The sequence below is a fragment of the Podarcis gaigeae genome (assembly GCF_964106915.1).
Source record: "Podarcis gaigeae genome assembly, chromosome: 10".
Lineage (NCBI taxonomy): Eukaryota > Metazoa > Chordata > Lepidosauria > Squamata > Lacertidae > Podarcis > Podarcis gaigeae.
This window is the reverse complement of record NC_139686.1, coordinates 19,062,958-19,079,070: the sequence shown is the minus strand read 5'-3', so window position 1 is coordinate 19,079,070 and position 16,113 is coordinate 19,062,958. Positions and strand designations below refer to the sequence as shown.

Here is a 16,113-nt window from a genome sequence, read left to right as displayed (position 1 = left end):
ATTGCATGAATTATTAATCAATCAGTTACTGATGAATAGCCTCTTAATTGCAGCTTAGTTACTCATTTGTACCTAGTGGAAGGGAAAGCAGATTTAATTACTGGTCTTCTATCGTTTTTTATTTCTTTTATTTTTTGTAATTAAAGCCCCATCTCTACCCCATGCAGAGAACAGGATTAGTGCAATACAGTTTAAAAAATAGCAATTTACATTTTAAATTTAAAAGCTGGCAAAGTGTATTGACGTTTTTCAGGGTTACTGTGCTTTTAATTAGTAGCTTACTCTTTGCAGTTTCTGTCTCATTTATTCCTTCACAATTATTATTAAATGTTTTAACTGTGTAGTTGCTGCCACAAGAAATAGGAAGGAACAGAGGAGGGGGAAAATGCAAGGAGTAAGCTTGTAACTAAAGGCACAGTAACTCCTAAGAACCTCAATTCACTTTTGCCAGTGACAATTTTCTTTTACATTTAAAATGTAAATTAAAGATTTGTCACAAATTAGGTCTGAGGGGGAAACACAGGATGAGAAGGGGGGAATTAAATGCTGGCAATGACATTGTCTGGATTTTCTGTAAAAAGTGAGTGAGTAAGTGAGTGAATGAGTGAGGGAGGGATGGCAATTCCAGATTATGTTAGTAGTGTGGAAGCAACCAATGTGAAAAAGTGGGTTAAATTTTGCTACATTTTACAGAGGGCTGGAAGGCAACAACTTGATATGGAAGATCCATTTTTGGTAGAAGCCTTGTGTTTCTTGTAACAGATGGCTCACCTTTTAGCTTCCAGAAAACGAACAAATTTAAAAACTCATTTGGAAAAGACAGGAAATTTGAGAAACACAACACACAGGATCAGAGCAGGGATTATTTTAATCCAGTAAAGTTCTGCTGCTATGCAGAAAGTATACTGAAGGTTCAGAAAGAAAACAACAAGTGAAAAGGGCAGGACTTTGCATGGTGGACTCACATTCAGTTACCTGAAGCAGTTGTTATGATACTTGTTGTAGCTGCCCAGAGCTGTCAGGCATCCCAGACAAATGGCGTAAGAGAAGAAGATCTGAGTACCTGCATCCATCCATACCTGTAAGCAACAGAAAAAACATAGCAAAGTGGAATGAGCATCACCTCAAGGAAGCTTTGCCACTTGAAAGACAGTGGATAGGACTTGTTTGTCAATAACTCCACTAGAGAAAATACTTCAGCCTACAGTATCAAGAGGCAATTTATCTCCCCAAAAGAAAGTCCTTTTCTGTCCCCCTTCCCTAACAGTAAAATTAAGTAGGTAAGAAAAAGTGAAGCTGATCTGTTGTGTCAAGTGAGGTCCCTCTGTCACACATTACCCTTTCGTCTGGCTTTAGTCCATTTTCACGCCAGCCTTCGAATCCATGTACACATTATGTTATCCACAATTACTCTCAATCCTCTGGCTTCTTCTGAAATACTGGGATTTGATGCGGTTTCCACAAAGCCACTTTCGCTCTGAATACAAAACTGTTTGTGTGGTGAATCCCAAGTGTTTACAGTGGTTTCATGAAAAAGCATGGCACTTTTCCTGGGGCCACAATCTCACCCCACCCCTTCCAAAATGGCACATTTTCCAGGGCAGGAGCAAGGTGCAGTTCACATGACTCACCCGGAAGCATATCCCAAAGACGTGCATTCCGGTTTTGCATCGGGAAAAGTTGGAAGGTATTATATAAGCCAGGAAGCCATAATTAACTACAGCTTTTCATCACATTTGAACCCAGAATTATAGCAAATGGCTGCCAAATAAACCAATATCTGCAAGCCCACTTTAAAGCATGGCTTCATATTCTGCTTTGCTTAGAAGCCATTTGCCCTAGTTTCTCCATCTGCATGTTACAGGAAACTGTGGATGAAGGAACCTTTCCTGGTTGGTGCAAAGGAAAGATCACAGTGACAGCAAAGGGATGCATGTGGGTGCATGATGCCCATCCACATCTCAGCCGATTAAGCTGAAATATCAACATGCAAATGCAGGCAACACGCAGCCAGGAACATAACCTAAAATCCTCCTTGGTGTGCAGGAATGTTGCAGCAGACATGCATTTGGCACATGTTGACTTGGAAAGTGCTCACTCAAGGGCGTAGGAAGGGGGGGCGGTGGGGGCGGTCCGCACCAGGTGTCATCCCAGAGGGGGTGACAAAATCCTCCACCGCTGTGCTCACTGAAGGTAACAGACTTGAAAGCAACTGTGTTACACCATCTGCCATCAGAAGAAGAAGAAGAAGAGGAGGAGGAGGAGGAGGAGGAGTTTGGATTTGATATCCCGCCTTTCACTTGCCTTCAGGAGTCTCAAAGTGGCTAACATTCTCCTTTCCTTTCCTCCCCCACAACAAACACTCTGTGAGGTGAGTGGGGCTGAGAGACTTCAGAGAAGTGTGACAGGCCCAAGGTCACCCAGCAGCTGCATGTGGAGGAGCGGGGAAGCGAACCCAGTTCCCCAGATTACGAGACTACCGCTCTTAACCACTACACCACACTGGCTCTCAGTACTGCCAAATACTCAATATCCCTTTGCGTGAACTATCAAATATTGCAAAATTTTCAACTGTCGGAATTTAATACAGCGGCCAGGTTTTCAGAGAATTTTTGGAAAAATATTGAAACCTGAAAAGAATGACTGGGTAACCATCTCTCCTTTGAAATTCAGAGAATAATTTTGAGGAGTGTGCCTTCAGCCGTGAAAGCAGAATGCAGCCATCATTGCTGGTAGCCATTGATTGCCTTATCCTCCAGGAATAGCACTTCTCTACTGATGCTGTCAAAATAAAGCTTCTAGGCTGGCCTGGGAGCAGTTTAAAGGGGTTACAAAGGTTTTTGCTGACCTCCCCCCCCCCAGGCAGGCACCCCCTTAATCTCCTTTGTAGACACCTCCTCCACACAAAAAGGCTGGTACAGCAGCTCAGCTGGAACCAGGATTTGACATGGAGGAACTTGTCTTGAAGAGATTAAAAGAGGGCAGTTGGGCAAAGTGGAACTTTTCAGCCAGGCAAAGTAGAACGAGATTTGGTGACTGAGGGGAAAAGGAGAGGCGAGGAGGGGGGAGCAGTTGCGGGGCCAAAGAGGCTACAACAGCTGCTTCTGAACAGATGCACCAGATCTGTTTACCGTTCGTTGTTGCCCCTCAGCAAACTTAAGCACCTGAGCATCGAAAAAAGCTATCACTCACTAAGGCCCATAAAAAGCATAAAGGTGGCACAATGTTGCCTTTAAGAAACAAAAGTGACTGCCACCAAAGGCATCTATGGGCACCACACTGAGGGTTGTGGCATGGCCTGGGAAGAGGAGGTTCGGTGGCTGGAGAGGAGGTGCAGTGTCAGGAGAGTACCATGGTAGAGGTGGGGGCTTGTAGAGCTGTATACATAAAAGCTGGATTTTCAGCCCTGCTTGATGGAATGAAGAATCTTCATTTGGAGGGGCACAGTGTTTGGAGTCACAACCACCTTTGTTGCACAGGGGCATATAACAGAATTGCAACAGGGTTTGCAGCAAGGAGATTCCCTTGGGCAGGAGAAAAATCCAGAAAGAAAAACTGAGGCAAAAATGGGTTAATTGCTGTCATCCATGCATATCCTCCATTTGTTGAAGAAATAAAAAATAATACGGAGGTTGAGCCCTGGAGATCTCCTCCTGTTTTCTTTGCAGAATTGTTTCATTGTCCACATATTCTGTATTGTTTGGGAAATTGCAGTGTTTTCGTTCACACAGCGGCCTTAGCACTTAACGGCCTTGGCTTGTATTGTTCCACGTATTTATAGCAACATCGTTCTTAATCAGGTTCCCGCAACTTTGCCTTTTTTGTTACCTCTAGCGGGGTCACCCCCTCCTCTGCTTTTTGTCTGGTTCCGTATAAGGCAGATCGGTATGTTCCTAAAAAGGTCATTGGCAGCAAAGTTATTAAATATATATATATATATATATCTGATGAGATTTTCTGCAGAAAAGATAAATCCAGGTTAAACGGGGGGGGGGGTTAAAGGCTGTCATTTTGATGCTAGTGAGCTGAAAACAACTTGCATACATGAGCAGCACCAATCCCACAATTCACACCTGTCTGGAAGCATCCTTAAAAGGAGACAGAGGAGAGAAAAAAACATAACAGAAGCAGATTGTGGGTGGGTGGGGGATAAGGGAGATTTGCAAAAGGGATACACGAGGATAAGGAAGCCTCTCATTGCTTCTCTCAGCTTACCTGTGGATCACTGAGCCGAGTGAGGTCTGGGTAAAGGTAGAAGAGGATCCCTTTAGATGCCCCGGGAAGGGAGACACCCCTGATCAGCAGAACTACCAGCATGAGGTATGGGAACGTAGCAGTGAAGTACACCACCTGGCAAGAGGACAAAACGCAGGCACAACATCAGCAACTTGCTGCGAAGAACAGCTGGGTTAGGCAGGCAGGTGGCCGGAGCTTCGAGTAGACCTACAGCATAGCCTGCTTAGCCTTCAAACATTACAGTGGTACCTCGGATTACAGACGCTTCATGTTACAGACACTTCAGGTTACAGACTCCGCTAACCCAGAAATAGTACCTCGGGTTAAGAACTTTGCTTCAGGATGAGAACAGAAATCATGTGGTGGTGGTGCGGCGGCAGCAGCGGGAGGCCCCATTAGCTAAAGTGGTGCTTCAGGTTAAGAACAGTTTCAGGTTAAGAACGGACCTCCAGAACGAATTAAGTTCTTAACCCAAGGTACCACTGTATAAGGGATGGGATGGTGGAAGCAAGGAAGGAACGTGTTCCCTCTGAAAGCTCACTGAAATGGAGACTTTGCCATTGCAGCTGGACACTTCTGTTTATCCAGGCCTCCAGTCAAAGCTGCAAATGTGATGCAGTGGTTAGAATGCTGGACTAGAACCTGGGAGAGCAGGGTTCAAATCCCTCCTCAGACACAAAGCTCACTGGGTGACCCAGGGCCAGTCATTGTCTCTCACAGTCTCCAACCTTAATCACAGGGTTGCTGTGAGGATAATCTTGAGAGGGGCAAAGCTCTCCTTGAGAGCCTTGAAGGAAAACGTAGGATATAAAGGCAGTAAATAACAACCAATAGGTCACTCTACAAATTTTGCTGCTGTTCAGGTGTAATAGAATACATAGAAATGACAGCTAAGAATATAAATCGAGAATGCAGAAAGGCAAGGTGACTTGGGAGGGCTCAAATACATCCTGGATGACCCAGATATTAGAGGATTTTTCCTTATTCCAGCTGCCCCACATCTCCATGTAGCAGCTCACATGTCATTTCCTGGTACATTAATATTCCCTATGAAGATCATGAGAATATACACAGATACAGAACACATTATTAAATAGAATATATGACTGCAGCAGCGCTTGACTGCAATATGTATCCAAGCAGTTAATAAATAAATGCAGTTGGATTTTAGCCCGTTTCTCCATTCCTACTATAGCAAGTCTTTAAGTGCTTATAAAAACAAAGGGCACCAAATCCAATCTCCAATACTCAACCCTGACAATTTTAACTGCCACTAACTTAATTGAGAAAACCAACTTAATTGCTGAATGAAAGAATCGGCGGTTTCTGGGCGAATCTTTTTGTTCGATATTTTTTCCATCTCAAGATTGCTAAGATCCAAGCTAAAACAAAACAGCAGTTCAGGTGAAAACTGAATATATCAATGAGGACTCTAAAACAAAAGCATAGTCTGTTCCCCCCGCCTTGCTTTATTTGGTTCTGGAGACAATCCAAGTGGAAATTTTCCTCTTACTTATTTCTGAATTGACACAACAGGACTGGAACAGAGTTTGTGGGTCACCTGAGTTGAAGTGCCTGCCATAGCAGGCTTCCCTAGATAGACCTGCCATCACATTGAATCAAGGGAGAGGGAGGCAGTTATTGAATATTGTTACAGGCCACCCCAATCCCTGCCAAGCCACACATGGAATTCCAGGGGTTTTGGCCCTCAGTCAGGGTCTGTGCTGCATTGATTTGAAGATGCAGTACCTTTAAGAAATATGGTTTATTCACATATTTGCACTTGAATTTAGACAGAGGGAGTCCAGATTTTACAGCACATCAGGGACTGGCTAAGGTGGAATCTACACACACATATAAAAACTCTTCTGAAAATGCTTCCCCCCCCCCCAAAAAAAGCGTTTTTTAAAAATACATTGACTTTTCCATAGGGCTCATTATCGCCATCTAGCATCACATTGTATATTGCACTTAAAACACACTTAAAATGTTTTATTTGCAGCTGTATAGCTGAATCCATGGCTGGATCTAGACACAACAAAGAAGCATTTCAGTTAAACGCGTTGTAAATTTAAACAGGGGAAACAGGTAAAGAAAAACAGGACTCCACAGCACCATCTGGTGGCACAATGTTATATTGCATATACAATGCGTATCAATCGCTTTTTCTTTACCAGTCTAGCTGAGTCCCTAGATCAGTGTTTTTCAACCACTGTTCCGCGGCACACTAGTGTGCCACGAGATGTTGCCTGGTGTGCCGTGGGAAAAATTAAAAAATTCAAAAGATTTTAAAATAAAGTATTTTATAATTTTTCATATTTCTGTTTACTTACTATTTCATAATAAAGTAATTATAAAATAATTTCTTTGTGTTTATTTGATTCCTATTCAAGAGAATTACTTTATATATAGTCAATATAGGCACAGAGTTAATTTTTTTAACATTTTCTAATGGTGGTGTGCCTCGTGATTTTTTTCATGAAACAAGTGTACCTTTGCCCAAAAATGGTTGAAAAACACTGCCCTAGATAACAGGAGTGGTACCAGATGGGGAAACCCCAGAGGAGGAAGGCTCAGAGGCCAGGGATTGGTGGTGGGACACTGAGGAGTACTCAGAGGGAGGATGGCAGGAGGAATGGTTGGGTGCTGAAGAAGCAACAGGCTGTAGTGATCAAGGATTGATTGATTGGTGATTGATTGATTGATTGATTGATTGATTGATTGATTGATTGATTGAAATAACTCGCCCTTCCTCCAAGGAACCCAGGCTGGCAAACAGATGCACAATTTAAAAAGCACACAGTCATTTAACCTATTTGTAGGTTTGTCACTCAAATAGTAGACATAAGAATCTAACAACTTCCAGTGGTGACTGATCACAGAACACAAATTAATGTCTTTCTTAGAACATAAAAACTGGGTTTGAAGAGAGAGAGAACTAGGGTGATGCAGTGGTCAGAGAGCTGGACTGGGGAGATCCAGGTTCAAGTTCCTCCTTAGCCATGAGGGGAGTTTGGCTCAGTCACACCCTCTCAGCTGAACCTACCTCACAGGGTGGTTGTGAGGATAAAAAAAATGGGAGGGGGAAACTTTTTATTTACACTTCTGTAGGCTCCTTGGAGGAAATGTAATAAATACGCAAAATAAGTAAGGAAGAATCCTAGCCATGGTCTTCCTCTGCATCCGCATTTCTCCTTTAAAAAAATGCACATACAACATCAACAGCAAAACAACCAGCTTTTATATTTATTTGGATTTGCAGTTTGTAACCTAGAAACAGCATAAATCCCTCTTAAGCTGAACCTTTCTCCCCAAAGCCCAAGGCAGGACACATTAATGCTCTCACCCAGTAGAATACAACAACAAAAATTGCTTTCACACAAGTATTCTCCTCCTGGTCTCCTTATTAAAACATAATAATGAAGGCATGTGGAAGTCAAATTCACTGAGATTTAGGGTTGGGGAAAGAAATTTGTTTCAGTTTTGCATTTTAAAGGTGAAGTCACTTTCCAAAACAATATGTGAGCTGAAACATGCCCATCCTTTGAAACCTAGTTGCCTACATGGAAGGTATACCCACACTAGTGTCCTAGTCATTTTTTCTTCCCCAAATTTGGTGTGTGTGTGTGTGTGTGTGTGTGTGTGTGTGTGTGCTTGCACTCTTGGGCTACCCAACAGAGAGAGTCAGCGCTCTCATCAAACTACAGTTCACTAGATTCTTTGAGGGGGAGCCAGGGGGATCAAAAGCATGAATAAAACTGTTATAGATGTTGCATACATATGCTCAGAACCATTCATTCCCAGTCCAATTATTCATTATGAATTTTCCTCATGGCAAAAGGGACTTGCTCACTGCTCCTATGGAACTGGTTCCCCCCAAACCATGGACAAACACCTTGTTCCTCCATGTTACGCATACCCTCTAACATTTCTCTGATGGAAATAGGGACATCCCATTCCATGATAATAATTTTACTATTTATATCCCACACATCTTACTGGGTTGCTCCAGCTACTCTGGGCAGCTTCTAAGGTATATAGAAACATAATAAAACATTTTTAAAAACTTCCCTATACAGGATTGTCTTCAGATGGCTCGAGGGTCAGATAACTCCATACCCTCCAACTCTCTAAATCAGGGGCATCCCTGGAAAATAGGGACACTTGCAGGGTCTGCGTTTGTGAACTCATGCATGGTTTCCATCAATTCCCAGACTCTGCACCTCTCAAATCCCATCTGAGCACCAGACAGGCACACACCTGCAATGACAAAGCCTTTTCCCAACTCCTACAAGAATTTGTGATGGGATTGTGTGCCTGAAAACAGCAAAATATTTGCTCCGGTGTAAATGACTGGCCCAAATCCAACCATTGTTGGTTCAATGAAACGATAGCAGATGTTCGGCTTAGTTGTGACCTCCCTTCCCCCCCCCCCCCGCCCTGGCATTTTTAGAGCACTGTTCACACTGACTTGACTATGAAAAAGCCAACTGCGATCAAAGACATTGTGCTTTGACTCACGTTGTTTTATAACAGATAGGGTTTTGTTTGGATCTGGTCCATGCATCATCAGTGCCAAATTATTCCACCCATGCCATTGAAGGGGACAAAATATCAACTTTTGTGTTTCCTGTAGCACTGACAATTTATGCATCTGCTCAGAGCATGAAGCTCCTGCTCCGGTGGAATGGAAAAAGCCAGCAGTCACATCGCAGGCAATGATGGCACCTCTCCAAAACACTAATATCTGTCTCTGGCCTAAGACAGCCACTTAGAGCATTTTTTTAAAAAAGTGGCATGGGATGTGGGAGAAGTCCATTCGCCCCTTCTCAGGCAGGCAGTTTTGTGGGCGGCCCCCAGGCCTCCTCTGTGAACCAGCTTATTGCAGGCCAGATCATCCTCCTGCCACCAAATTGGCCAATGGTGACAGGAATTAGAGTGTGTCACCCTGGGCGTGGGACCAGCTGACCAATAGCGGCGCTTGGCCCCGTGTTAAGGGCAAAGGTAAATTCCCGGCTTGCTGGGCCTTCAGCCTCTATTTGCAGTTCACCATCCAAGTTATGTGTACAAAAATGCAAATATTAGGGTAAGTTGTGCATATTCATGAAATAACCTCATTATATCAAGGGAAAATGTTTTGCAGAAATGTGTGTTATTAGGCGAAATTGCATAAAAACCATGTCTATATTAGGACGAATACAGTGTTGAATTCTCACAATGACTTTTAAATGAAAATGCAAAGTGATGTGGAAATATGGAGAACTGAAGACTGGAAAATTTGAAATGAGAGAAACCAAAACTGACAGATATACTTATCCTTACGTGGGAGCTCCATTATCAGAACTCCCAACTCTTTTAAAAGACTTAAAAGCAACAAGGGGGATGCAAATAGACTGGGCTTGCAAAGCTAAAGGCAATAGCCTGCTCCTGTCTTTCCTCAGCAACTGGTAATTTCAGAGGTGTCTCTGAATCCTGCAGGCTGCATATAGCTGTCATGTACACTAATACTGAACGTGATCCTCTGAGTGCTGGTCCTTATGTACCCCAAACAGCATCCTCCATGGACAAGAGGGAGGTGTCAGGAGGTCTGAGGAAACTGCAGAGACCACCCAATGAGGACTGAGCACGTGTATGCATGGAATGCTAGTTGTAGGGGAGAGAACCAGACAGCCATCAGCCACGGGAAATAAAAGCATCCCTTAGAAGATGGCATAACTTATTGGCTTGAACCCTGAACAGCAGGAGCACTCTGTACTGCAACATTAATGTTGCAGGTCCAGTCCCACTTGTCATGACTAACAGACATTAACAGACTTATCCTCCATGAATCATGCAGCTGCTGCATCACATCTAGTTTGGCTCTTACAAATCCAAACTAAAAATACAGGAAGCATTCATGGAAAAGGCCAGCACTTTTGCTTCCATAATCTTCTTTTCTTTGGTGATCACTCGTAGCCAAGTAAGATTGTCTTCCATAAACATAGTTTTAACAGGGAGTCCCTAAGTGACTGTGGAGGCCAGTTCTGGACCCACACGTCCTTCCACAGTGGGGACATTGGTTCATGGGCTGGAGTTGATTACGGTGTAGATTTGCCAAGCGTGCCTTCCTCTTAGCACATTTCTCCCTTGTGTCCTGAGTTTGAGTGTCTTCAAAGTCCATGACACGTTTGGTCAAGGCTGTTCTCCAATTGGAGCGCTCGCAGGCCAGTGTTTCCCAGTTGTCAGTGTTTATACTACTTTTTTAAGATTTGCGTTGAGACAGTCTTTAAACCTCTTTTGTTGACCACCAGCACCACGCTTTCCATTTTTAAGTTCAGAATAGAGTAGCTGCTTTGGAAGACGATAGTCAGGCATCCGCACAACATGACCAGTCCAACGAAGTTGATGTTGAATTGCTTCAACACTGGTGATCTTTGCTTCATCCAGTACACTGATATTAGTTCACCTGTCTTCGACACTCATGATGCACGGAGTTTCTTTAAAGCCACAAAGACCATCTATGATCCAATAAATTATGGCATATGCCCCCTACGCTCAGCAGATGGTACCACACTTCTGAAAGATAAAGAAGCTATTGCACTGTGCTGGAAAGAACACTACCAACATCTCCTTAACCGCAACTCCCCCATAGCTGCTGACTTCCTCTCACAAATTCCGCTCCCAGAATATTCCTATCACAACCAGGTGCTCACATCTGGGTTTCTCAAACAATGCAGTGGACCAGCAATTTACCCTGCCCCAATATGCCAAGGACTGGTACTGTATTTGGTCCCTCAAGCATCCCACTCAACCTTGGCTGTGGTGGAGTCCAGTGCAGGCGGGCAGCAGATGGCTTGTGAACCAGCGCTGGTTCATGGATCACCACTTTTGTGTAGCACTGGCCTCAAAACCATAGCCACTGGTTGTGAATCAGCTACAGAGGGGTAGTCATAACACAGACCAATGTTTCCCAAAGAAAGTGGGCTACAGGGATCACAGAATAAGCACCTGTGTACATGGCTTTAGAAAGGGTGTTTTTCCTGTCCTACCTTAATCCTTCCTTGACCTCTTGGGCCTTCCAAAGCTGTAAGAGAACACTTTCATCATGTTCATTTCCTCACACAACAGGAGCACAGCATGTGTTGGGAAAGAAGCCAAGCCAGGGTTGTTTTTGGTCATTTGGAGCTCAATTTTGTGTTTATCTTAATGAGCCGAAATTTAAGAGATATTCCTAGATTATTTCCAGATTATTCCAGACAAGGAGATCCATTTGCACTCTATTATATTGACATAAAATATGAACGCAGAGATACCTCCCAAGAATGAAACAAGACAGCTGAAATGTTAAGGAGAAATTGGACAACAAATGTTAGCAGTGGGAAGGAATGTGGAGCAAAATGGAATTGTAGACAATTTAATCATTGAATGGTAAATTGATTATTGCTGTTTCGGTTTTCCTGAATAGGGAAGAGCCATAGCTCAGTCCAGAGCATATTGTGGCGTTGCATATAGAAGGCTGTGGGACTGGTGGCCCATTAAAAGTTGTGGGACTACAACTTCCATCATCCCTGACCATTGGGCTAATCTGGCCTGACTTGAAGGGAGTTATAATCCGACAACATCTAGGAGGGCCATATCTGTTCTAGTTAGTTATGAGTTACTTTTTCGTTACTAAGAGTTGCTTATTTTACTTATTAAATAACTTCATACCTCCCCATAGCAAAGTTCTCTGGGCAAAATGTAAATAGCCTCTCTCCATTCAGGGAATGTGTGCCGAAGACTTCACATTTTCACAGTTTCCATTCTTAGATCTTCTCTTCGGAGTTTCTGTGTCGCATGCCAGCTTTGCTTTCACATAGCATATGCTTCACAAGACATGGGTTTTTTTCCCACTACATCAGTTATCCATCAGCATGTTTGGTCTTTTTTTTCTACATTCCAAGCAGGGCCAGCCCAATACATTTTGCTGCCTGAGGCAAAACACAAGATGGCATCTCCTCCCTGGTTCCATGTACAGAAGGCATCCAGCCTGGCAGCTGACTCTGTCTGGAGACGGAGCAGCAGCATCTACCATGCCCAAAGAGCAACAAGGTAGAGCACACAGCACACACATGGCAGCCCTCCAACGCCCTTCTGGAACACTCTTCCCACTCCATTTGAGATCTGTTCCACACAGTGCTTTCTTTCTAGAAAACAAAGGTGCTCACCATGGTCCTCTTCCCCAGCCCCATTTTGTCTAACACACACACTGTCTCCTGTTCCCTCCCAATTAATTAAAGCCCCATTTTGCATGCCCCCTCCCCGTTCTTCAACCTACCCCCCCCACCTTGCCCCATCTGCTCTTCACACCCACCCAGCATCCCACCTTCCCCCTTCTCCTTCTGAAAAGAGCAACCAAACACAGAAGGGAAGAGGGGCTCACACTAGCCTGTCCGCTTGCAGCACAGCAAGGCAGCGCCATAGTGGCACGTCTGGGGAGAGAGAGAGCGGTTGCCAGCTTGCTCTCCCCGTCCTCTATTTACCTTATTTCAAGATTTGAAGGGGGGGAGGTGCCGGCACTGCGTACCATTCAATAGCGCCAGGAAAAAAGCACTGTTTCCACACAATATGAGAATCAGGCCTTTAGTGTTTTGACCCCCCTACCCTTTGGAATACCCTCTCCTGAAGGTGCCTCATGAAGACTCTCATCTGCCAACAAGACTTTCAAGCAGAGAACGTTCACAGTCTGTGTCTGCATTGGAATTGTTTTTAAGGTGTCTTTAGTGTTTCGTCAGCTGTTGTTTGTCCCCCTGGGAGGAAGGACAGGATATACATTTAACAAACAAATAAACAAACAAACAAATCTCCATTTCATTATTGGGGGTGTTGCGGCAGCGGGGAACTTGGCAGAAACCTGCTGATAAGGCTCTGTCTCTCATCACAGTGTCATGGCTCAAGGCAGACTCTCATTTCATTTTGCAGCGGAGGAAAATAATATGGAGACCTTTGCCACGCATGTGTTTTTGTTCCATCTGGCCTAATAACCACGCTGTGGTTTGCACCTTATCGGGAAAAGACGGTCTCCTCATGATTTTGACGTTTAAGAACAGATGGAAGTGAAAACAGAAAGCTGGCTGGGAATGGCTCAGGGGAGTGTATTAAAAACACACTAATGAGCACAGCCAAATGACAGCGACATATTGTGAAAACCGAGATGGAGGCAGACGAGATGGAACGGTTGAGAGGCCAACTCATAATCACCTTAACGCATAGTACACACCAGGGAGGGGGCAGCCTTTTCCATGTTGGTTTTTGGCAACATCCTCCTATTTTGAGCACCTATGATGGCCTGCCATAGTCCAGTACTACACACAACCATTACTGCATACATGGAGACACAGGAAACCAGCAGAGACTAGGCTTTTCCTAAGGCTGCAAAACACTGAGGTCATTGTGAGGTCCCTGCATGTTTTCCCCTGCAGAGCATAAAGCACTTTCTTGGGGCAAAATAAGTATGATACTAAATGCATGAGTAGCAGGGTTGTGCATGGGCTCCCACCCCAATGGCCTCTGTCTAATGAAAGAGATGGCATAGCTTCCCCTTGCATGTGAATGTTGCATGATAGACTTCCACAGGGGATGGGAAACATCCTAAAGAGCCCCCCCCCCAAGGACCCAGTTAGCACCACTTTTTGCTGAGATAAGCTCCATGCCTTTTAATTGCTGGCTTTGTTCAGCAGCCAAATCAGTTCAGGCGTTGCCTCCTGCTTCCCACCATCTTTATATCTTCAAAAGAAGACTGGACAAATTCATGGAGGACAAGGCTACCAGCGGCAACCAGCTTCAATGGCTGTGTTCCACCTCCACTGCCTGACACAGTATGCCTCTGAATAGTAGTTGCTGGGAGTCACAGGCAAGAAGAGTGCTGTTGTGCTCAGGTTCTGCTTGCAGGATCTAGTTGGCCACTGCGAGAAGAGGAGGCTGGACTATATAGGCCATTGGCTTGACCCAGCAGGCTCGTCTGCTGTTCTTATGTTTGCCTTCTAGGAAAAGCTGCCCAAGTTGAATTTCTGCCTGTCACTCACACAGGAAAAATAGTTACAGTGGTACCTTGGGTTAAGAACTTAATTCGTTCTGGAGATCCGTTCTTAACCTGAAACTGTTCTTAACCTGAAGCACCATTTTAGCTAATGGGGCCTCCCACTGCCACCGCATGATTTCTGTTCTCATCCTGAAGCAAAGTTCTTAACCTGAGGTACTATTTCTGGGTTAGCAGAGTCTGTAACCTGAAGCATCTGTAACCTGAAGCGTCTGTAACCCGAGGTACCACTGTACAAGTGGCAATCTTTCCATAACTTGGCATCCTGCACATGTATAATTGATGCCACCCTCTCCTGGGTGGTGTATTTAAATTCCCTGATGTGGCTAATAGCCACGCAACTAATGTACTGTAACATGTTGTTAAGCCCATCAGCTGCAGAGGGCTACAAGTAGTTTGTATTGTGATGGAGGGAAGCGAGAGAGAGAAATAAAATATGCCCACCTTGCCTGTGGACTTGACTCCTTTCCAGATGCAGAAGTAGCAGATGATCCAGGCCAGCAGGAGACAGAGAGCCAGTTCCCACCGCACACCTCCCATGTGCTCTATGCCGTCAGAAATGTTGAGTACTCTCCTCCTGCGGAAGAAACAGAGCCTGGCTTGATTTCTTCTTGGTACACTTTGTAACATCTCCCAGCCTGGCCACTTCCCCCAGAATACACTGTTTTGCACATGGTGCCCCCTCGCAATGTCATGGAGGGTTGCCATGGGAACCTCAGGAGGAGCTGGGCCACTCCAAGCCATGTTGCAGCCTGAAGCAAATCGCCTCACACTCCACACCTGCCAGGTCAAAATGAAGAGCAATACTCAAGGCCAGTCAAGTTATTTTGTCGCCCAAGTCAAAATATTCCCCACTGGATTATGGAACCCCAACCTGGTGTTTTGGTAGCCTGCAAACTTACAGAAACTTAACCTATTCTGGCAAGTCCCCACACTGATCATCAGAGTTTCTGAGGAGGGGGTGAACCTAGAGCACAGCTGCATGCCCAGTACATGCTCTGCCCCTTTCCGACTGGTTTGGAGCCCTGGTCAATTCTGACTTGGCACTGCTGCAGGTGACAGCAAGGAAATAAATAGAGCAGTTCCCTCTTTGTGCATCCATTAAGGAATTCATTGTAATATGCTTCAAAACAAGGGCACATTTACGTGATAGCTCTTTGTTTGCTGATGAAAGGCAGGAGTGAGGGGGGACAGTTCTGGCCCGGTGGCCCAGAACTTTATCTCCTGCCACCCCACAGGTCAATTTTGACAGATGGGCAGGGCCATGAACCTGACAAACATCTGATGTCATGATGCGTTGAAACAAATTTTCTCGCCAAAGAAGCCGCACTCTTACAGTGCTTCTTTGTGGGTTTTTGTGTTGGGCGTTTGAATAACATCCAAGTATTTGACGCAGAGAGTTGATTTCAGAAAGGAAGACGCAATGGCGGTTTCTATGGAAATGACCTAATTGTCCTCTCTGGTAAAGGAGTGCAGAGGTGTAAATGCATGTGTGGAGGAAAGACAGGATTAGATCACGAAAAAGTGCCACTCCTGCACTGCTTCTGAAACCAGGCAGGTGCCATGTGCTCACTGTGCTGGAGCATTCATTATGTGCTCCTGAGTCGTTTCCAGTGGCAGCCCACTCCTGCCACCTCCTTTACTGCTTCTTCCATTTTATATGCAAATCTATATTTATGTATTTGTACAATCAATCTTTGAGAAGGCAGCAAACAACCATTATTGCTTTTGTGCCTGGAATCAGGAGGAGGGGGTTCATTGTTGGGTAGCTACAAAGGTGCAGACAGCAGCTGCCACAAGATACCGGATGGGTGGACCTT

At 44.6% G+C, this 16,113-nt stretch overlaps 1 protein-coding gene across 1 annotated transcript in view; it reads right to left on the bottom strand.

The window, feature by feature from the left end:
- The window catches only part of SLC6A13 (solute carrier family 6 member 13), a 43,482-nt gene that overhangs the window by 9,641 nt on the left and 17,728 nt on the right, over positions 1-16,113 (bottom strand). The window contains exons 6-8 of the mRNA XM_083700445.1: positions 14,738-14,870; positions 4,216-4,350; positions 976-1,079 (exon numbers count right to left, since the gene is read on the bottom strand). Of these exons, the coding sequence (XP_083556571.1) occupies positions 976-1,079; positions 4,216-4,350; positions 14,738-14,870 (372 nt within the window). The remainder of the gene's footprint in view (positions 1-975; positions 1,080-4,215; positions 4,351-14,737; positions 14,871-16,113) is intronic.